Raw genomic sequence first — 23,677 nt, 5'->3', positions numbered from 1 at the left:
TATAGTGTGGCATGGCAATGGACTATGGAAATAAGACCAGAAATCTGGCCTTCTTATCCTTGAATCTGCTTGGTTCATCCCTATTTCAAGGCTTATGCACTTGCCGTTCCTTCTTCCTGGAACACATTCACATGTGTTGGTGTAACTTCTATTCAATTTGGTTTTAAAGAAGAGTCTATTTACACACATATGAAGATTAAGTAAAACCGGTACGGGCGCGACACTGAGGGTTGCAATCCGTTGCCGGACACGAAAAAAGACAAAAAAAAAAAGAGAAAGGAATTAACATCTGAGTATTTCCCATGAGTACCCAACATTCTCTCCCCTCACCCCCCAACATTCTCTTTTAAACCAAACAACAACCTACTACGATATTATGTTGCATTTTCCACATGCAGAAAATAACGTACCCAAGGATACTCTTTAGTTAGTTGGAAAACAGTAAACTGGTCTCAAGTCTGCCAGGCTCCAATGCCACTGTACCCACTATGTCCAGACATCGGTTTCCCCTACAATTTCAACCCCTAAACAATCACTACCTCCCAAGGAAAATTACAGTGTCAAGATTTCTACTGCCAGTGAAGTAAGGTATAGTCAAAAAAACGAACTGTGCTTCCCATGCAACAGCGCAGAATACTAGACAACGATGGTAGTAACAAGTCTACACAAAGTCAAAGGAGCTTGTTCAGATTCATTCTCAGACTAATCCTGCCACACATGTCACAGACACAAGTCTACCAGTAGGCATGATTCAAGAACTTCAGAGAAATAGGAGCCATCGATATTGACACTTCTTGGCAAGAATCTGCTGTTGCTTGGTTTATAAAACTGCACAGGTTCAATTTCAAGGCGAATGGCCTCACCCCTTGCAGCTGGAAGATGAGTAAGACAGTAAATTGGTACTAGAAAATGAGGTAAAGGACTTGGACTGGCTTACAGATTCCAAACCAGGCAACGGGATGAGGAGGTAGGCCAGTAAAAACATAATGGCTTACAATCAGAGCTTTTGCTCTTCTCCATCTGGAGGCAATTTTTTGGCAAAGAAATCAAAAGCCCAAAAGGAAACTATTTCAGCATTTTTCTTGTCCCTCTGACTCCATTCCTGTCTCTTCTATTTTCCCCCAAGGAAAGAAAGCTCTCTGATGCTCAACTTTTCCTAGTAGCAGACCAAGAATGATGCTAAAGTACACTGCTACCAGTATCATTCAATCAAAAAGATGAAAAATGTTTCAACATCAGTTAATAGAAAATCTTTAATCTCTAGAATTTAGACATATGCCCAACCACTCAGTTTTGCTCCTGTTAGAGGCATTCATCTGCATGTATAACTATGAAATCAAAATCACGATCAGACTAACCAAAAGGAGGAGTTATCAAGGAACATGCTCTGTGATGTTCGTTAAAGTGAACTGCTGTATCTTCAGTTCTTAATTGTGATTTTTCTCCGTTTCTATATTTTTAAGACACAAAGTAACAATTCTCTCCAAAAAAAATTATTTAGAAAATGACTTAATTGCAATGTTTTACTTAAAGTTAGCTATCTCAGTTACTTAAGAGATAAACAATGGTGGAACTGCTGATGAGTTTTACAGATTCAAGTTCTCACATGCTCAGCTCTCTTTTAAAAGGCAACATGTTGCTTCAAAGAAAGTCCCACCTGATCAGGGGACACCAAAACTGCAGCTGTTTCCACTAAAGACTGGCACCTCTAGGCCAGGTTTAAACTTCGTAACAATAAAACATGAAAGGTTTGTCTTACAATAAAAACAAACCAACATGGAAAAGAGAAGAGTTTTCTCTGCCTTTGGCAACATTTTTTTTGCTGGTGGTGTTGCATGACAAGTTCTTTTGGGGGAAAAAAGCCAAAGGAAAAAGAACAAAGCATTTTTCACCTTCCCTGGAAGCAAATATTTAACTATGAATACATTTATATAACTTTTCCTCCCCACAATTCAAGCCTGTTCTCAAAAGTCCATGCTTTCTGAAATGACTAATAACCCTAAAGTAAAGAAATACCTGATTATAGGTACACATCTTCCTCATTCATGGCAAAGTCCAGTTACAGGGTGAGGAGGCGGGGTGGCAAGGAAAAAAAAACACAACAGAGGAGGCTTATGGAATTGACATTAGGCATAGAGCCCATGCTCTGAAACCATTTCATTTGGAGAGGAAAAAGAATTGGCACATATTCTTTCAAAAAGAAATTATGCCAAATCAATCTAACTACACGATGTAATGCATGCTTAGTGCCCAAAAGTACATCATAGAACTGGCTAGTAGATAAACACACATTTTTAGGAAGGAGCAATTCCTTAACAGTTCATCTGATAGATACTATTTTAATAACAGAATACAGAACTCTGCTCCCACTACCTATATAAACAATATTGCCTTATCTTATGCCTAAATGGATTTTATTACAAATTTAAAAGGATAACAAGCAAGGAAGGTACACTAGTATATACCTTTCTAAAAGCTTTTGGTTTCTGAAGTAGGGGGAAATATATGTTGATGGCCATTACAGTTATGGACAATTTCTAGTTACTCAATGCAACTTTATTTTACATTTAGAAAAATCTTTGCTCTCAGCATGCCACAGATCATAAAGTTTTACTTCACTGCAAATAATCAGAAGCAAACATAATCAGCAGGAATTAACAAGTAGGCTATATAATCTGATTGCAATCTTGGGGTAGAAATGTATTTTGGATGTTAGCCCCTAAAAAGAACAAGTTGGAGCAATACACGCTCCTGCAGAATCAACTTAGCAAAAGTTGCAGTTGCCAATGGACTTTCAATTAAGGAAGAACAACTCATTGTTTGGAGAGGAACAGAGGGGGAAAAAAAAAAAAACCTTGCAGAAATTCACTTTGAAACATTTCTATAAACGATCACAGGGGGAAAAAAAGATGATATATCCATTTCAATTATCAATAACTTATTATATGGTAATTAAGACCTCACTCCAGCTTACATTTAACATTTTAAACAAGTCTCCTATTTTCATAAGCCTAAGGTATAGTTAGTGCTAAACTTTAATCTATATATCTACAAATTAAAATTGCAAAGCAACTCCATTTTATTTTGTATAATTTTTTTTTTTTTTTCCCTTTTTGTCTTTTTTCATGACCAGTAACAGGATCGCAACCCTCGGTGTTGCGCCTGCACCGCGCTCAGCCAGTGAGCGGACCGGTCTCTATATGGGATCCGAACCCTCGGCGGGAGCGCCGCCACGCTCCCAAGCGCCGCACTCAAACGAGTGCGCCACTGGGCCAGCCCATGTTTTGTATAATTTATATCAAGATGTATGAGCAAAAACTTAAATACCATATTCAATTGGCAGTTCGTGAATATGAGAAACTACTCGAACTACCAGCAAGTCCTTAAGATCCTAGAAGCATTGTGCCAAACAAACTCTTCATTCTTAAATGTCTAAAAGAAAAGATACAGCTTACAAAATATGAGGGATGTACTCTCCTGCTGAGTGGATTGGAAGGAGCACTGATGTTTGCAGCAAGACAGGCCTGGTTCAAACCGCTGCTCCAGCCCTTACCATATAGCTCTGACCTCAGGTCAATTACTTAACCTCACCCAGCTTCAATCTGCTCAGCTGTAGAGTGAAAACAACCTTACAGGGTTGCTGTATTAGGAAAATGGAAAGTCTCTAGCAGTGTCTGACATAGAGCTCAATAAGTGGAAGTAAATTCTGTCATCTCCGTGATAAAACTCAAAAGATGTCAAAGTGGAATGTAATCGTTAATCCTCTATTAAAATACACCTCACTGGCTATGGGTGAGCCACAGCTGAAAATCAGAACCGGTTTTTTCCTGCTCTTTGTGTAGTTGACTATACTTCATTGGCATTAGCAATTGTTTATACGAAAACATCAGGTTTTGATATAAATTTTTTAAAATACAGGATTCCTTCAGACATTGCCGAACTAGACCATTTTGCTTTAAAATGTAAAAAAGATTCTCCTAGAGTTGTCTTGTGTTTAATAAAGCTATATTTATGCTTCAAACATGGATTAATATCAAATTGACCTATTTATAACAGGCTTGCTTTCCTGTTCAATCATGTTTCTAACAACAGTGCTACAATCATCAAATGCACTTATTATGACAGAACAAACAAGAATGTACTTTTATAGAAAAGGACCCTTGGGACTGAGTTTAGTGAGAATTACATTTCCAAGAAACATTCCTGATTTATGAAAGATGCTCAGGGCCCAATTTATGAGGAAAAAAATAGTTTTAAGTCAGCTCAAACCATGTTACTTAATCCTTTGAGGCAAAGACAGATTGTCCCAGGTGTCCATGTGTAAATGCCAAGTCATGTGAAATAACCAAAAGAGTGTGCCAGACCAAAGACCCAGAGATGGTAAATGTAGTCTATGTTAATCAGCTTCTCAAAAGTCAATATTGCTGCAGGGCATATAAGAAACAGACTAAGAAGGTGGCTATTTTTTAAGACCTTAACCTTCCTGTAGCTATCCAGACTAGACAGAGGCTAAAACATCTGTAGGAATTCCTTGGGTGGACATCAATTACCAGGATTCCGATCAGAACAAGCAAACCAGTCAGCAGAAAGAAGTAAAGATATGGAAGGTAAATGTGGAAGTCATTACTGGTGTGCTCTGCTTCAAGAAAAGCCAAACTCACAAAAGGGTCCTTTTAAATGAGCGTGGATAGCACATGATTCAACTTTCAGAACTCTGACTACCATACAACTTTCAAGAATGCCTAAAACAAGAAAAACAGTTGTAGACATCTTACTGAAATACAATTAGTTAATTTATATGTGGGCATAGTACACAGGAAAATGAGAAGAAACTCTGAAGATTAATTACTAAAAGGAAACTGGGAAAAAAAGATGTGGAATTATTACTAAGCATAGATAAACACAATAAAAGACTCGTATAACATTTGGGGAGCACTTTGGATATACTAACAGTTATAGAGTGTCAAGCACTGTACCACATTATGAGGTTTATTATGATCCCATCTTACAGAAAAGGAAACAATTTAGAGTGATTAAGTGACTTATCCAAGTACACGCAACTAAAAAAATGGAATTCAACCCAGGCTACTTGAGTCCAAAGTCATGGCTCTTTCCTACACAAAGGGTTAAACCTCATGGCAGTCAGCACAGCAGCAGGGTGACTAGTCTATTGTTACGTATGACAACAAAGTGTTTTTCTGGATTGTAACACTATGCATGGGTAACTTATGACTATGTTATTCTTCAGTCCCTCAAAGAGACAACAGAAACTACAGAGGTTTGATTTATCAGGAGTGGTAACAGAAACACAACATTACTTAGAATCAATGAGAAATAGTCAGCAAATCAAGCGAGGAAACACTTTCCTCTGTGCATTTGCTGGAGATAAAATGAATCCAAATGGGCTGAGGCCTATAAACTGCTCAAAAGGGTATTTTCCAGCAAGTTCCTTCTTTCCTAACATCTCCAATATTTCTAGCTTCTCCTCATCTCTATCCGTAACTGGATTTTCATCCTTGTGAAACTAAACATAAGAATGAGGTATACATCCTTATGGCTATTGTATTATTGCCTATTCCTGTGACTCAAATGAAAAATTCAATGGAAAAACAAGAATAATTTCTTTCCCTTGCACACATTGACTTGATCACCATTTATAAGCATTTATTCTGTAGAAGGCACTGGGGAAAAATTTCTTTATCCTTGGGGAACATCAGTCAAGTATATAGTGTTTATTCTTTGAAAAATGGGAAGTGTTGCACCGTGGTTATGCTTCGTCTATAAGCCAGAGTTTGGGGGGATGGGAGCACACTCCCCCCAGTGGCAGCAAAGCAGGGCTGTGCAGGGAAATGAGGAGTGGCCCAGTCTGGCTGAAGCTTGAGGCACGTCCAGGAGAACAGCAGGAGATAAGGCTAGAGAGCAATCTTGGGCCATTCTGCAGAAGGCATTAGAAGCTGGGCCAAGGAGTCTACACAGCATTTCACTCAGTAAGCAGTGGGCTTCCCTGAACAGTGTTTAAAGAGGAATAACATCACTGAAGCTATGCTTTAGGAGGATTCATCTGACTAAGGTGTGTAGGATTGCTCGGAAAGGAAGAGACATTTTGCTGCCATAATTTATAGGACTTAACAATTGATTAAGTGTGTATGTATATGTGTATCTGGGGTTTTGGGGGGAGGGTGCAGTGGGGGAAGGCTGTTAAAGAAAATACTGAAAACTTCTACCTGAATAACAATAAAAATGGTGATGCTATTTATAAGACATCAAATAACCTTTTAATACCAAATTCCCTTAATCAGTCGAAAACAGAACTTGATTTATAAAAATTTCTATGTTGTTTTCAGGAATACCATACAATAGTAAATAAAGGTAAGGCATTCACTAAGCACTTATGCTCCAGGATTAAATTTTCCTATCTAAACTGGCCCTTTAGCTCAGTTGGTTAGAGCACAGCCTTATAACACTAAGGTCACAGGTTCAGATCCCCCTACCCACCAGCTGCAAAAAACAAACCAAATAAAATTCTTATCTAATCCTCACAATAAACTTCTTTCATGAGCCCCCTTTTATAGATGAAGAAAATGAGGCATGGAAACGCTAAGCAACTTGCCTTGAATCACAAATCTGACAATGGATGCCAGGCAGCCTGACTCCAGACGCCCGGCCCTTCATCACGATGTTATAGTGTTTCCAGTGTGTCCTCTTCGTAGATAGGTGAAGCTACTGTAGTAATTAGTTTTGCACTCACCGAAGGAAACTAAACACTTTCCAAAATTCATTCTGGCCAACACTACACGTGAGCATTTCCTAGATTATACAAATGGAGTACCTACTGTGTTTCAGGCCCTATGCCAGGCCCTGGGGAATAATAAGTAATAATACTACTAAGTTCACTGTCTAGTGTTGGAGCCAACTGCTAATTAGAAACACAGAGTACAAGGTATAATGACTGAAACACAATTACTAGAAGCACTGAGAGAATCCCCAAACCATCCTGGAGGGTTAGAGAAAGAAGGGGGAGGGATGGTAGCAAGAGAAATGGGCTACAAGGAGCTCCTTGTTGCCAAATTATTAAGTGTGAGGTAGGAGATAAACCAAGACAGGCTTTTATGCCATATAAAGGATCATGGCCTCTATCCTATAAGCAATAGAGAAGCAAGAAAAGGAATTAAGTATAGAGGCAATGTATCAGATGCATACTTTACACAGTTCACTTCCAGCAGCAATGAGGATGAATCTGAAGAAGGCTCCATCAAAGATGAAGACGCCCCTTAGCAAGAAGCCATTGCTAACAAGGCCCAGACTTCAGATTCTCTCTTCTATGCTCATAGGACTAAAAATGTTACCTTACATACTCTCTCAACAGCCTTCCCTCTACCTTTCCTGTATTCCATGCTAGGCAGAAATGAAAGAGATGGTATTAAAGGTAGGCCATACAGGTTGAAGCAAGTCTTTGACCAGGACTGGGAACGTCTGAGGAGTAGAAGTGACCACACCTAACGATGACTGGTAGGTAAGGGATCCATAGATAAGGGTATAGTGGACAAAGATAAATGGACATAGACAAGAGGTCAAATATTTTTAAGGTATACCAATGGTTTTATATTTAAGATACTGTTGGTACAAATGATGAATATTCCAAATCAGCATTTACAAAGGTGTTGGAGGGACTTGCCTGAATGTCAGGGCCTTCTGTGAGTAAGCAACTTCTTTGCTCTTCAAATCAGGCTCTAATAAGGCACCAAAGACTATATGACTGGGAAACAGCATGCTGCTGACTTTATATTCCAGTCACATTCTACAGTCTTTCTTAAAAGCTCCACTGCTCTAGCAAGCTCCATAATAAACCTCTCCAAATAACTGGACTTACACACATTAAGAAACCAAGAATTTACTTCTGGTGAAATGAGTAAAGAAAAAAGTCTTCTAAAGTAGAAGTTATGAGCTGAAATAAAATAAATTTCAAGTTGCAGCTGGAATAAGGAGAAAAATAAATTATGACTTTTCAATGGTCACCAACAATCTTTTCTGTGAATACATAAGATTAGTAGCACTTATTCTAGTGTCAAGACAAAATACATGATTGGGACAGTAATACATTTTTGCTTCTAATCAGAATGGGATATTTATGAGCTTACAAGTTCAGGGCTTGTCATATACAGAACTATGCTGAAATGGTTAAAAAAAAATTCCTACAACTAATGGATTTCAATTTAGTCATCTGAAATGATGCCAAGAAACTGGCAGCTTTCTTAGGACTATCTTCCTAGTTAAAAAGTGAATTATGCTGCTTAAATCATATGCTTCAGTTAATCATTTAAAATCTATCAAACAGGAATTTTGAGTGTTTTATATGTGCGGGTTCCAACAAACAATCAGAAACATTTGTTCAAACTTGTAAACATTTGTCAAAGTAAGGTAAGTCTACAAATCTGTCAACAATTATGTCAGATCACTACAATAATTATAAATTATCCTAAGCATTCTAATGGTTTAGGTTGGATAAAGAAAACTGAAGTAAGAGCCCTGGATTTTAATTCCTCCCAAATACACTGTCAACTATTACTCAAATAGTTTTAACATTCTACCTGAAGGTACATAACTAAAGTGACTTGGAAAGTCTACATAATTGTAAACAAGCACCTGGGGCACACTGCGATCTGCCAGCCCACGTGTCCTCTCTCCTGGTCCCAGCAATCTACTCATTTCCCTGTTACCCATCGATATTGACCCATTGCCTCCTATTACCACCTTCTCACCTACCTAGAGACTCACTTAACCAAGAGACTCTTCCAATATTTTTTCTAATTTGTACTCAAGTTTATTCTTTATTTCCTGTTCCTTTCATGCTGTCTTAAGAGCATTTTTTTTTTTTTTTGGAGGCCAGTACAGCGATTCAAACTCTTGACCTTGATGTTATGACACTGCACTCAAACTGAGCTAACCTGACAACCCAATAAGTTAAATTATTAACTGTTAACAGTTACCATCTAGATTCCAACAGACTTTCACTTTACGAACACAGTTCTTTTGTCCCTTTTGTTTTACAAGCATGCATTTGGTTAAACAAACAAAAAAAAAAAAACTAAGAATTACGGACTATGCATTCTTTAAAGTCATTTTAATTATTGGTTTTTTTCCCTCTTTTTTTCTCTTCACTTCATTTCCCATCTTGTTTCCCATTGCTGAAAGCATATGTGCATATAGATGTATAAATATATGACCCTGTGCTGTGTATTAGTCTGAAAAGGCTGTGTCTCGAAAGTCAGAATCTTGGGGTAGTTCCACTTGTCTAGGACAGGGTTTCTCAATCTCAATACTATTGACATTTGGGGCTGAATAATTCTTTGTGGTGGGGACTGTCCTGTGCACCACAGGATGTTTAGCAGCATCCCTGGCCTCTACCCACTAGATGTCAGGAGCACTCCCATGACCCCTCCCCCCACTATGACAATCAAATATATTTCCAGACATTGCCAAATGTCCCCAGGGTGGGGGAGGGAATCACCATCCCCCATTGAGAACCACTGGTCTAGGAGTTTACAATTTACAAAATGCTTTCACATTCATTATCTCATCCTGGGCCTTGTCAAAACTATGTAGGGACTGGCATCCCAAACTCACTTGGCTCTAGGCCATTCTTCCTTTCACTATTCCACACTGCTTCTCCAGCTAAGGGAGATTAACATCGAAGGCCCCCAACTTCCTCATTCTTACAGTGAGAGTCTGAGCTACATCAGTAGTTTTCACAATTTCCTTCCTTTTTCCCTTCTTTTCCTTTCTTTCCTCCGAAGCAGAGAAGACCTCTCTTTTGTCCAGAGAAACATTCAATAAATAAAAACTAAGCTGCTATTTGAGGAATCCAAGTAGCATCTAGGTCCTACCTTCTGAACCCCATCCTTATCTCAGAGGGGCCTCACAAACTCTAGAACTCTATACAGCACATTTTGAAAACTGGTGATTAATGAACTCCCTATTTGTTACAAGACTCAAGGTTCTAAACAGACATCTGTTAGGGATGGTCTCTGCTATAATCTTAAGGACTGAAAGAGGAACCAGCCACTTTCAGTAGCAATAGTACCTTAAACCACGCTCCAAACTAAGTTACATAGGTCAGTGGTAGAGGGTAGAAACAGGGAGGTGTATGTGTGTGTGCACCAAGTGTGTGGGACTCTGATGGTTGGAAAAATCCAGGAGAAGATACAGCTGGGATCAGAAGACCAGTACAATATCCAGGACACAGCAAGAAATGGGTTCCAAACAAATCACTCTACATGAATGACCCTAGGGAACAAGTCTCAACTTCCCTAGGGATCAACTTTCTGTGAAACCAGAGGGGTGAAATAAACTAGTGGTTATCAGCTCTTTTTTTGTCTCCCAAAGCAATGCAATTTTATTTACCAAATAAAATTTTACATAGAAAATAAATGTGCTCACAAAAACCAGCTCAAAGTGGAGGTGCTTTAGTGGGGCAGGGGGCACAGGAGGCCCGACTAGAAACCCAGAAATCCACTTGTTCAGCCTCGCCTCACTTTCCTCTCAGGTACCTACTCCCACCAGTGCAACCCGAGGTACTTTCAAAGACAGTTAAAAACCACTGGAGCAAATGAATCCCTAAGGTTCCATTTAGTTCTAGAGTTCTACCATTCTATGAGTCTATGAATCCACAGAGGTTATTTCAACTAGGGCCATCCAAGAAAACAACAATGAACATCATACCCACCAAGAGCAAATCCCATTAACCTGTCAACCTACGAGAAACTTCATTAATGGATGCCAAAGTATTTCACAGCTGGTGAAAAGTTTAAAGAAACACGTTCACTTTACTAAACGAAACTAGACTTATTTATTTAAAGATGTTTCATAATCCTCAACTACAGGAATTGGCTAAACTCAGTAAATAGTTTTTTTGAACAGAAACTGTCTTCATTTGTGTATTTTCTTAATGTACCCATTTAAAGTATATAATTCAATGAGTTTTGACAGATACATATACTTTTGAAACTACCACCAAAATCAAGAAACAGAACATTGCTGTCACCCCCGAAGTTTCCTCGTGCTCCTTTGCAGTCCATTCCTCTCTCCATCCTTTGCCCCCAGCAGCACTTACCTTTCTGAAGCTATAGATTGGTTTGTACTTTCTAGAAGAATTTTATATATAAATGGAATCATATAGTATGTACTCTTTTGTATCTAACTTCTTTCATTCAACAAAATGATGCTGAAATGTATCCATGTGGCTGTATATATCAGTAGTTAGTTCCTTTTTATTATGAATATTCCGCTCTAAGAATAGTACACATTTTGTTTATCCATTCATCAGTTGATGGACACCTGGGCTGTTTCCAATTTCAGGGTATTATGAATAAAGCTGCTATGAACATTCATATACAAGTCTTTGTGACAAGTTTTCCTCTCTCTTGGGTAAATATCTAGGAGAAGAATGACTAGATAATATGTGTAACTTTATAAGAAACTGCCAAAGCAGTTCTACCATTTTACATTCCCATCAACAGTATACAAGAGTTCCAGTTGCTCCACATCTTAGTCAACGCTAAGTATTCTAGTTCTTTTTAATTTTAGCTATTTTAATAAGTGTGTAGGGGTATCTCCTGATTTCAATTTGCATTTCCCTAAAGACCATTGCTGTTAAGCATGTTTTCATGTACTTATTTACCGTTAGTATAACTTCTTAAGTCTTTTCAAACGTTTTATCCATGGGTTGTCTGTCTTCTCATGATTAAATTTAAGAGTTCTTTATATATTCTGGAAGCAAGTCCTTTATCAGATATATATATTACAAGTCTTTTCTCATATTCCATGGCTTGCCTTTTTGTTCTCTTAAAGGTGTCATTCTAAGAGCAAAAATTTTTAAGTTTTATCAAATCTAGTACATCACTTTTTTTCTTTGTAATTTTTGCTTTTTGTAACCTAAGAAAACTTTTCCCATGCCAAGGTCAAAGTTTTTCCCCTATGTTTTCTTCTAGAAGTTTTATAGTTTTAGTTTTTACATTTAGGTCTATTATGATCCTCTCAAGTGAGGTTCATTTTTTTTCTATATATGAATACCCAGTTGCTCTAGCAAAATTTGTTGAAAAGACCTTCCTTTCCCCATTAAATTGCCTCTGTTGAAAATGAATTGACCTTATATTTATGGGTCTATTTCTGGACTCTATCCTATTCTACTGATTTATGTTTATCCCTTTTTCAAAATATCACACTGTCTTGTAAGCTTTACAATAAGTCTTGAAGTCAAGTAATATAAGTCCTCCAACTTTGTTCTTTTTAAAAATTGCTTTGGCTATTTTGGTCTCTGGATTTTTATTTATTTTTTATTTTTTTATTTTAATTTTTTTTGGTGGCTGGCCAATACAGAGATTGAACCCTGGACCTTGGTGTTATCAGCACCGCACTCTAACCAACTGAGCTAACTGGCCGGCCCTATTTTGGATTGTTTACATTTTCATATAGATTTTAAAATCAGCTTCTCAATTTCTATAAACTTCTTTGAGCATTATTTTTCTTGCTTGAAAAATAGAGATGTTATAAACTTCCTCACTGAGTTGCTGGGAAGTAAAAAAGGGATAAAATATTAGTGTACCAAATATGGCAGCATATTAACAGGCATTCAATTAATGTTAGCTTTCTCTCTTTTCCTTTAAATAAACAGGATCCAATCTAGCAATGCCTTAACATTTCACCAGTGGGTCAATGGCCATATAAAAATATTACCACACCAAATGACTTTTATAAGTAAATATTTGTATTTTTACTTGGATTCAGTACTGAAATGCACTTGCCAAAGAAAGCAATTCAGCATATTTACTAATAAACTGTTTGAGGCCACATTTTAGGAAAGCATAAAACCACAGCCAGAAAAAAATTTAAATATGTTTTCAAGTTCCATATAGTGCCTAATTACATTATTCTGTAATACTAACAGAAAATTCTCCTCTAGCAAGATCACGATGTTCCATTATTCATATTGCTGCCACAAATTAAAAAAGTATTTTTGTTCACATCGTTTAGAATACATAAAATGAACAAAATAGGGCTACCAATTCAACAATTAACATGTACCAATTTGAAACTCAAACCAATAAACAACCCAAAACCTTTGAAGTATTTTAGTTTAGCCTAATTGATGTAACTCCATGAAATGGAAAGGTATCAGTTTGCAAACATAGGCTACCAAAAGGCAATTTTTGGTGAGCCACCAATGCTTTGTGGTAACCCACATTTATCAGATGAACTGATACTTAAAGAAAAACAATAATTTGCTTTCTTTTTCCATGACTTTATTCAATGGCCTCTTTATTCAATTCTCTTTTTAATGTTAAAGTATTTTTTAACATTAAAATGGCTTTAAATAAGTTAACTATACTTAATTGATTATCAGATGAATACACAAAATCTGCTGGTTAATTCTAAGGCAGGTCAGCTAAGTCACTTACTGTCCTACTTTCTTAACAGCGAAGGAACAAGGCCAAATTCTTTCTTTTCATGAAGATCAATGCATGGCAAATCAATAACTTTCATCTCTGCTGACTGAACAGCATATAACCAGTGACCTATCTCAACATACACTAGAAAGTAATAAACTGCAAGATGTTGCTTGGGCTCTGCTCCTGCCCCTATTTGTCAATGGCAAAACCATTCCCATTTGGCACCCCCCTGAGTGGTCCTCAGGAGGACCCACTCCTGAGCCTGCATTTCAAGTTCTGTAAATACTACCTCTGTACTGACACCATTATACCTGTCTCCTTTCCACTCCTGCTTCCATCTTGGGCCTCCTTTCATCGGCTCATCTCATCTTCGGCATAATTTTGCAATAATATATTAACCCATCTCCTTGCCTTCATTCTGGTCCTGTCCAGTTCATTCTCATCTACTTCACTGATCTCTTCAAAATCAGAAATTCAACCATGTCACTCTTCAACTTAACATTCAAAGAGTTTCCTCAAATGCTAAACATAGAGTTGCCACACAACCCAGCAATTCCACTCCTAGGTACATACCCAAGAGAAATGAAAACATGTGTCCACATAAAAATTTGTTGTGTCCTTGGTTACAGCAGCATTATTCATAACAGCCAAAAGTGTATTAACAAGCTAAATGGCCATCAACTGATAAATGGATAAACAAAATGTGGTACAGCCATACCACAGAATATTACTTGGTAACAAAAAAGAATGAAGTACAGGGCCGGCCCGTGGCTCACTCGGGAGAGTGCGGTGCTGATAAAACCAAGGGCATGGGTTCAGATCCCTATATAGGGATGGCCGGTTAGCTCACTTGGGAGAGCGTGGTGCTGACAACACCAAGTCAAGGGTTAAGATCCCCTTACTGGTCATCTTTCAGGGGAAGAAAAAAAAAAAGAATGAAGTACTGATACATGCCACAACATGGATGAACCTTGAAAACATTACACTAAGTGAAAGAAGCCAGACGCAAAAGACTACATATTGTATAATTCCATTTATGTGAAATGTCCAGAATAGGAAATTCCACAAACAGAAAGTAGATTAGTGGTTGCTTGGGGTTAGGGTGAGGGATTGGGAATGGGGAATGGGAACAACTGTATTGGGGTTTCTTTAGAGGGAAATTTAAAATATTCTAAAATCAGACGTGTTGATAGTTGCACAATTCTGTGAATATACCAAAATTGTACACTTATATAGAAGAATTTACAGTATGTTGATGTCTCAATAAAGCAGTTTGAGAAAAAGACCAGTATGTTTATATTGGTTTCCGGAAGTTAGTTCTATATTGCATAACAGAATCTATTTCTATGTCCAAGTTCACTTGAAAACATCATGATATAACAATCTCTACAGATATATTTTAAAAAACTAAAAAACCGATGGCTTCACCATTGCCTTTACGATGAAATCCAAACTTCTTAGCATGTAGTAAGCCCTCAGTTAACTCCCTCCACCCTTTCTTCCTTTCCTGCCTCATCTTTTGCCCCTCCCCACATAAGCCCTTTGACCCCCCAAGGATAAAACCCCCTGCATTAACATGCAGTACCTATGAGCGCGTGGGCTCGGGAAGGCAGATGGAACAGTGGTCAGCTCCGCCCTGCCCCCTGCGCCTTTGTAGCTGTGTCTATGATATTAGAGAAGCAACTCAGCACCGTGAGCTTCCATTTTCTCACTGTAAAAAGTGGGGGAAATATCCCACAAGGCTACGAGGATTAAAGAGATAATGCATGTAAAACATAACATGCTTCCCACAGTGCCTGGCACATAGTGAAGTGCTCAGTAAATGGTAATCATTCTCATCATTCCCTGAAGGAACCAAAGTCTCTCCTCTAGGACACTGGACAGATTTGGGGGCCTTAAATGCTGTCCTCCACCTGGTCCACCTATTAAATTGTCTACATATTCTCCAAGATAGAGCTCAAATGTCACTTCCTCCTTTTCACATTCCTCAAGGAAGTAAGCCCCTCAAGTGCAGAACTAGTGCCTATTTATCCGTGCGCCACCCCTTGCCAAGGCTTGTTATAATGCCAGGTATTAAATTGTTTTGAGAAATATGCATTAACGTTACTATTACATACATAAACTGGAATACTGTCAGGCTTCTATACCATCCACAATAACCAAGATCAGAGTAAATGTGTTCATTATTTAAACTCATGATCTCTACACTTTGTTTACATGTCTGCAGTTAAATATTTATTAAGTACAGGCAATGTCCTAACTCCTCTACAGAGATTATCTCATTTTATCCTTACTAGAAACAACCCTTTGAGGCAATTACTATCATTTCATAGAGGAGGAAACAGAGGCACAGAGAGGTACTTATTGGCATACAGTCATGCGTCACTTAACAACAGAAATACATTCTGAGAAATTCATCATTAGGTAATTTTGTCATTGTGTGAACATCACAGAGTGTAATTACACAAACCTGGACAGTATAGACTACTATGCACTGAGGCTATACGGTATATAGATAGCCTATTGCTCTTAAGTGACAAATCTGTATAGCATGTTACTATACTGAATACTGTAGGCAATTGTAACACAATGGTATTTGTGTTTGTATACACATCTAAACATAGAAAAGGTACAGTAAAAATATGGTATTATAATCCTAAGGGACCACCATTGTATATACAGTCTGCTGTTGATTGAAACATCTTATGTGGCAAATGACTTTTGATTTCTGATGGAAAACACTGGGGAAAAAAACAAAAAGCCTGTGTATGCTGCCATAGTCCATTGAACTGAATACATTCTAGGGCTGCTTACAAATGTTCACGACTTGCATTTTTCCTTGTTACTAAGATAATGAAAAATACTGTTGTGATTGATAGACCTGGCTTGCAAGGATAGCTTTTTTCATGAAAGTATTACAGCCTTGGGCAACCCTTTCCCCAACCATGACATCTCCTTTCCCTCTTTTAGAATAAACTAGAATACTTATTTGCAAGCTGCAAGAAAAAAGAAAAGAATATACTAGAATTCCTGGCCAATACATAGATTAGTAAAACCAGATATTCTTTACTCTGGTCTCACAGCAGCAGCAAAATGGGAAGGAACAGGGACACAGCCAATTTTAAAGCTTTCCAAGTCACATTAGGGAATTTCAGGACCACCATATAAATCTAGGAAGCACTGGGATTAGATTTTCCTCAAAGCATCCTCCTGCAAATCTGCACTCAGGCCTGCTCACTGTCACACAGACAACATCAACTTGATCATGAGGTCCACAGCCTGCCAAGCATAAGACTTCAGCATTCAAGAGGGAGTTGTAACAGGACTCTCTCTAAGGGCAATGACAGAGCTTCCATGACCCACACCCGCAAGGCTCAGAAATTCTCAAACCTCAGGGAACCCTCTGGAAATCTTGTAACTGTGATTTTCTCATCTCCTAAAATCTTATTTTCTCTGGGAAGTAGAAAACAGACATAACCTCCCTTCCAATCCAGAGAGATAAGCCCAGGCTGAAAGAATCAGCTCTGTGGAGACCAGAACTATTAAGCCTACTACATTGGTAAGACATAGCATTATGCCTTCTAGTCTCATTAACAAACAATGTATGACTTATTCATGCTCATGGGTACATGCAAGACAAATTACTCAGTACATACAAGGAAAATAAATGGCACAGCCCTTGAACTGAGTGGAGAAAGAAAACCAAAGCATTCAATAAATCTGATAAAACTTAAAAATAAATCCATAAAATTAGCAAAAACCATTAATGACGCATTCGCATAAAACTAACGGAACATGCCATTCATAAAATGTAATATTCTCACTCCTTTTTAATTTCCTGCAATAAGGCTTTGGCACTACCACTTAAACCAACATCACCCTCTACTTGTTTAAACACAAAAATGCTCTCTGGTTTATGTTTCTCGGTTGAATACTCCCAAACATTTCTAATACTACTTTATTATTAAGATCTACTGATGATAATTTACATCTCCAGATGAAATAAAAAGTTGGTAAAAGTCCCAAATGTACAAGGACAGATGATCAAACATGTGAACTGGCAGAAATTCATATGAAATCAACCTTACTTGGACTTTTTCATTTAAATGCTAATTCACTTGGTTAATAAATATACTCTGAATAGCAAATATAGGAAGAGAGCACAGTCTACAAAATTCTCAACAATATATATCATTCACCTAACAATAATTATTGTATACCTCTTCTACATCAGGGGCTAGGGGATCAACAATGAACAAAACAGTCTCTGTTGCAGCAACATGGATGAATTTAGAGAAAATTATGTTAAGTGAAATAAACCAGGCATAGAAAGAGAAATACCACATGTCCTTGCTCATAAGTGGGAGTTAAAAAAATGAAAAAGAAAAAAAGATACAATCACAATCATTGGTTGAACTTTCAAAAGGAGAGAACAGAACTGAGGCCACCAGTGGGAAAGGGGGAGGGAGAGGGGAGGTTAACAAGAAATTGGTAAAGGGCCACGAAAACAGATTACAGTGTATAATGTTGAATATACTGATTACCCTGATTTGAGCATCACATATTGCACATAGGTATTGATAGTCAACACTGTATGTACTCCACAGATATGTACAATCTATCATGTTTCAATAAATAAGAACAAATAAAAAACAGTCTCTGGTTCTGATGAAGTTCACATTCTAGTGAGGAGGAATAATCAAGTAAAGAAAAAAACTGCAAATTTCAGATGGTGATCTGTGCTACTGAGAAAAATGACAAATAGGACACCTAGGAACTTCTTAAATGATGACAGGGTTACTGGGAAACAAAAAAGATACATTAATCTCAGACTTCATAAAGGAAGGAGGCAATGCATTTGGGTGGCAGGAATAAGAATAGAGGCCAAAGAGAAGGGTAAAAATGTTAGGCAGAGAAAAGAAAAGAAAGGAACAAGGGCTGGAAGAAGAGAGGACAGGAGAGACAGGGATGCGTAGCAAACAAGGGTCTATTGTGTCTACCACTCAGTGGCCCCTTCCCAAAATCAAGCAGGCATATTTGTTTTGTTTTGTTTGTTTGTTTTTGGGTCCATGGGCTTAATTTATCAGGTCAAATCATATTAGAAATTACCACACTATTTGACACAAGATAAATAGATATTTTAAAACCAGAATTAACAGTTAACTAGAACCACTTTTCTTAAAATAGTAAAGGAGGAAAGGGTATTCATAAAAAACAATTATCTCTTCCTACAGGACAAAATCATATGAGAAGTTTCTATTAAGATATTACTCAAGGCTCAGAGTAAGATCCTCGAAGAATACTTTTTTTTTTTTTTTTAACAAAACCACTGCCTAAAGTACTCACTTAAGTGAGCTATTTAACTCGGCTGTATAAACATAGCAATTAAAATAGTCATCTTTCAGCAAACTGGTGTGAAAATAAGGAAAACACTTTAGTATAACACAAGCAAACAGAGAAGAGCTCACAAAAGTTGCTGTCCATTTACCGTGGCCTCCCTTCAGTCTCTGCCGAGCCAGAGTATGAAATTATAAAGATGAAGCCGAAAGCCTACGTTGGCCCTTTCTTCCCTGCCTACATCTTCCACCAAACCTCTTATATATTTTAGGACTGCCTGCTGTTCAAAGTCTCCATCTCCATTTTGACGTGCCAGAAAAGCAAGCAACCTTGCTACCTACAGGACTAGGAAGAAACACTCAAAGACCATTCAGACTAAAGCCTCCCTTGCCTCGTCTCTTACACCCTTGGTCTAAGTCCATTACTCAAGAGATAACACCCTCGAATTCTTGACTCATCTTCTCCCTCAAAAACTGAAACTCCCTTCTCAACTTCTCCATTATCATTCTCAAACTCAGCTATGTAAGAAGAGACCAAAACCATGACTTTTTTCTCACTGTAGTCTCACTCTCTCCCGCCACCTGACATAATCAGTTACTAAGTCACATGTTATTTAGTGTGAATGAGGTTCACACGCACCTCTTCTGTCTTACTTCCAAATTCTGACCAATGATTTAGCACTTACACAGGTTCTAACCCCGGAACCATCTTTATAAGAAATGAAGATGAAGCAAAGTTAACTAGCTGGAGAGAAGATAAAGAAAACAGCATTTATTGAGTTCCTACTATATACCCGGCACTGTGCTGGTCTAGGAGGTATTACTATCTCCATTGTGTAAATGGGGATAGTTTGAATGGTATACTTGAAATTTCTCAAATATACCCATTCCTTTCCAGTCTATCCGTTCAAACTTTTATCATTTCACATGCACAGTGACATTGACTGCCTCAATAAATATTTGTTGCTAACAACCATCCCAGGACTCTCCACCAACATAAGTACAGAGAGCCCTGGAAGCAACAGATTTTAAGACAGAGGTATTGAATATACACATGCATGTGAAAATGTTAAAGGCAAGGGGCCGGCCCATGGCTCACTTGGAGAGTGTGGTGCTGATAACACCAAGGCCAGGGGTTTAGATCCCTATATAGGGATGGCCAGTTAGCTCACTTGGGAGAGCATGGTGCTGACAACATCAAGTCAGGGGTTAAGATCCCCTTACTGGTCATCTTTAAAAAAAAAAAAAAAAAGTTAAAGGCAGCTCAAACGCCTTCAAGATAAAGTGGAATCTCTCTAAGACATTTCACAATTCTGACTCCACCCAAACCAGCCCTCTTTTCTTTAGGGAGTAGGGGCACTGCAATTAGAATGCCTGGGTTCTAACCCCAGTTCCTCCACTTCTAGCTACTTAACCTCCTCTATAAAAGCTCAACTTGGATTCTGCTCAAGTTCTCCCATCCTCCCTGACTTCAAGTCCACGCCATTCCACAAGGTCAGCTGAAGGCCCATTTCCCTTGCAAACTTATTGGATGACCTCTGCCCATCCCTCCACTTACTTGATTTACAATAGCTTTACAGCAAAAAGAGTCTGAATCACTCATTTTAACTTTCATCTGTAATACTCCATTACCTTGCCTCATTTAATTAGTCCATGTGTATGCCCCACCCCACCAATGTCCTACCCATGAATGACAATACTCACTGCTTCAGGTGGCACAATATTAATATCAACAATTATTACTACCACCATTTACTGAATACATAATAAGTGCCAGACACTGTGTTAAATATCTTCTAACTAGTAACTAATAAGTTATGTATTTTTCTTTCCTTTAGCTTTCTTAATCCTTTTCAGGTAAATCTCTTTCTCCTCATTTCTCAAAGCCAAAAAAAAAAAAAAAACCAGTGATGACGGGGGTGTAGAGTGAGAGGGAGTGATTCAAATTCAGCTCTACCTCCAAAGCTCATTCTGTTTAGTACTTACTTTGGTCATTCCATATCTAGGTGTTAAATTTTCTCTGCTAGAGATGGCGGGTTAGCTCAGTTGGTTAGAGCTGGTGCTGATAACACCAAGGCCCAGGGTTCATCCCTGTACCAATCAGCCACCAAAAATAAATAAATAAATAAATCTTCTCTGCTAAATGTGAGCTGTTAATAACAAAAACTGCAGTTTTTTGGTCACTCCCAGAATAATCCATTCCTAATAAGTGATCCACACTCAAACTTGTATATAAACTAACTCTTTTAATGTTTCCAACAACTCTACAAGATAGTAACAATTATTACTGCCAATTTACAAATGAGGAAACAGGAAGAAAGAGATTAAATAACTTGCCCCAAGTCACGCAGCTGATAAGTGCTGAATTTGAGGGAGAAATGGTAACTGTGATGAATTACTTCATTTAATGACTCATTCTCAATTTTTATTAAGCACTCTTCTAGGGGCTGGGGATACGGCAGCGAATAAACTAGAAAACATCCCTGCTGTCACGGTGCAGACCATCTTATTTCTTTCGCAGTATTTTCACCCAAGGACACAATGCTAAATCCTTTTAAATACCCTAAGACTTCCATACAAAAATATCATATTTGGATAATAAAAATTAGTAACAAAGAAACAGCATAGGACTTGAAGCCAGAAAACCTGGGTTAAATTCCCAACTTTGCCATTTGTTAGCAGTGTGACTCTGGGCAAATCCCTTTACCTGACTCTCCACTTCATAACCTATAAAAAGATTATATGGGAGATAAGTTGCGCACCTAACACAATGCAGACACGACATACGCTCAATCAACCTTTCCCTCTCTCTTCTCTTTCCCCCCTCCTCCCGCCCCCACCAATTCAGTGACTTCATAATTTGTGTCGTTATGGAACACATGTTAAAAGAGCACGCGGAATTACATTAAGGACTGAAAAGTGACCATCTGCTTACTTTGCAGGGCAATTCTCACTCCAGATCATCATCACTGTGTCTCCAATTTCAAGCCCCCGTCTACTGATTCAGATAAATCAAGTGGCAAGTCGGGAATGACAGCAATTGACATCAGGGCCTGACAGTGTCTATAACATGCTCCCGACGACCTTCTCCAGAAAGCACTTTGTTTCAGCTGGGGAGTAACGTGGCCTCCTGACGAGGTCCCACGACCCACGACGGGAGATGTGGCACCAGGGAGGAGAATTCAGAGGCTCTGGCACGAGGGTGTGCCCTGCAAATGTTTTCCTTTCCAAGAGCTCTGCAAGTCCCCTACCACCTGCCAACCCTACGACCACCTCCTCGGGGCTGCAACTCCCCCCTTTCTACTCCGGGCGGCCACCCAGGCTCCTCCGGCACGCGTCCCCAGCCGCCCCAGCGACCTCCAGCCGGGGCTCGGGCGGCTCGCCCCGACCTGAGGGGCCGGAACAGGCCCGGCGGCCTGACCTCCCGCGGGGCTTCCCTTCCGCCCTCCTGGCCAGCGGAGCCTGGAGCTGGCTGCTCGGCTCCGGGCCGGGCCTGCCAGGGACGAGAAGCCCCTTACCTATCTTCACGACCGCATCCGCCAAGCACCGGTCCCACTTCCTGCCGAGCTCGGACTCCGACATGTTCCCCACCGCAGCGCCAGCTTTCCTTTCGGCCGGCCCAGGCGCCCCGACTCCTGGCAAATCTCGCGAGAGCCGGCCGCGGTTCCCAGGCCCGGAAGGCCGGCGCCGGCACTGCAGATATCGCGAGATGATCCGATCGCTTCCGTCTCTGCCAGTTTTTTCAATTGTTCGTCATGGTGACGGGTCTCCTGGAGGCCCGAGGTGACCCTGACCTTGGAGCTGAGCCTAAGAGTTGCGAGCCTGACAGTTTCTGAGGCGGCTTCCAGAGCCCTGTCGAGAAGGCCTTGCCTCCGCACCGACTCCCGACACTGGCCCTTGATTTATTCAGTCATTCACTTGATTCATTCATTCATTCACTTTCTCACCTGCACTTTTTCTACTCACCCACTCATTCACCCGTTTATTGGAATTCGCGACCGCACCACTAATACAGAAACTGCTCTGTCAAAGGCCACCTGCTGCCAAATCAAAGGAACGCTTTTTGACCTCTATCAGCACTGGGCACAATTGTCCCTCCCTCCTGATCCTCCTCGTCTCTTACTTCTCTATTCACTTGACTCCCATGATATCACTCTTTCCTAGTTCTCCTTCTCTGACTCTTTTGGTTTCCTCCAGGGCTGCTTTTTCTCTGCCGGCTGTTTTGGTTGCAAAGATCCATCAATTCTGTTTTCACTCTACATATTCTCCCTGAGTAGTTGCAACCGCTGCCAAATTATATCTTCCGGTTCAAATGTCCACCCCAAGCTTTCTATTCATATACCAATATGTATATACATACACTTGTCCCTCAGTATCCGCGGGGGATACCAAAATCTGTAGATGCTCAAGTCCTTAAGTAAAATGGTGTATTTACGTATAACCTAAGCACATTCTCCTGTACACTTGTCATCTCTAGATGTACTTACAATATCTAATACAATGGAAATGCTAGTTGTTACGCTGTATTTTTATTTGTGTTATTTTCTATTGTTGTATTGCTATTTTTTATTTATTTATTTTTTTCTGAATATACTTTCTATCCTGGTTAGTTAAATCTGCGGATGCAGAACCCATGGATATAGAGGCCTGACTGTTACATACGTATTCAGCTTCTTTCTTAGTGTCATTGATTTTAGTCCTTCCTGGTTTCCATCCTCCATCCTACCGAAAAACATAAATTTGGCCATGTTATTCCTCTGATTAGAAGCTGTCAGTGACTCCCATTCATCTATTAGATATACCCAAGTTTCAATGCTGCACTTACTCTAGGAAGCTAACCCTAATAGAGCTTAGAGCCCCCACACCTTCTTCTCATTGTCCCCGTAGAATTTTCTA

General features: G+C 39.1%; 1 protein-coding gene across 1 annotated transcript in view; it reads right to left on the bottom strand.

Annotated features, from left to right (window-relative positions):
* MINOS1 (mitochondrial inner membrane organizing system 1) overlaps window positions 1-22,420 on the bottom strand; it is a 28,269-nt gene extending 5,849 nt beyond the window's left edge. Inside the window, exon 1 of the mRNA XM_008589606.1 lies at window positions 22,300-22,420. Coding sequence (XP_008587828.1) covers window positions 22,300-22,363 — 64 coding nt within the window. The 5' untranslated portion in view covers window positions 22,364-22,420. The remainder of the gene's footprint in view (window positions 1-22,299) is intronic.
* Between the last annotated feature and the right edge of the window lie 1,257 nt (window positions 22,421-23,677).

Source organism: Galeopterus variegatus, unplaced genomic scaffold (assembly GCF_000696425.1).
Source record: "Galeopterus variegatus unplaced genomic scaffold, G_variegatus-3.0.2 Scaffold137, whole genome shotgun sequence".
Lineage (NCBI taxonomy): Eukaryota > Metazoa > Chordata > Mammalia > Dermoptera > Cynocephalidae > Galeopterus > Galeopterus variegatus.
The sequence above is the reverse complement of the archived record's forward strand: the minus strand, read 5'-3'. Positions and strand labels throughout refer to the sequence as shown.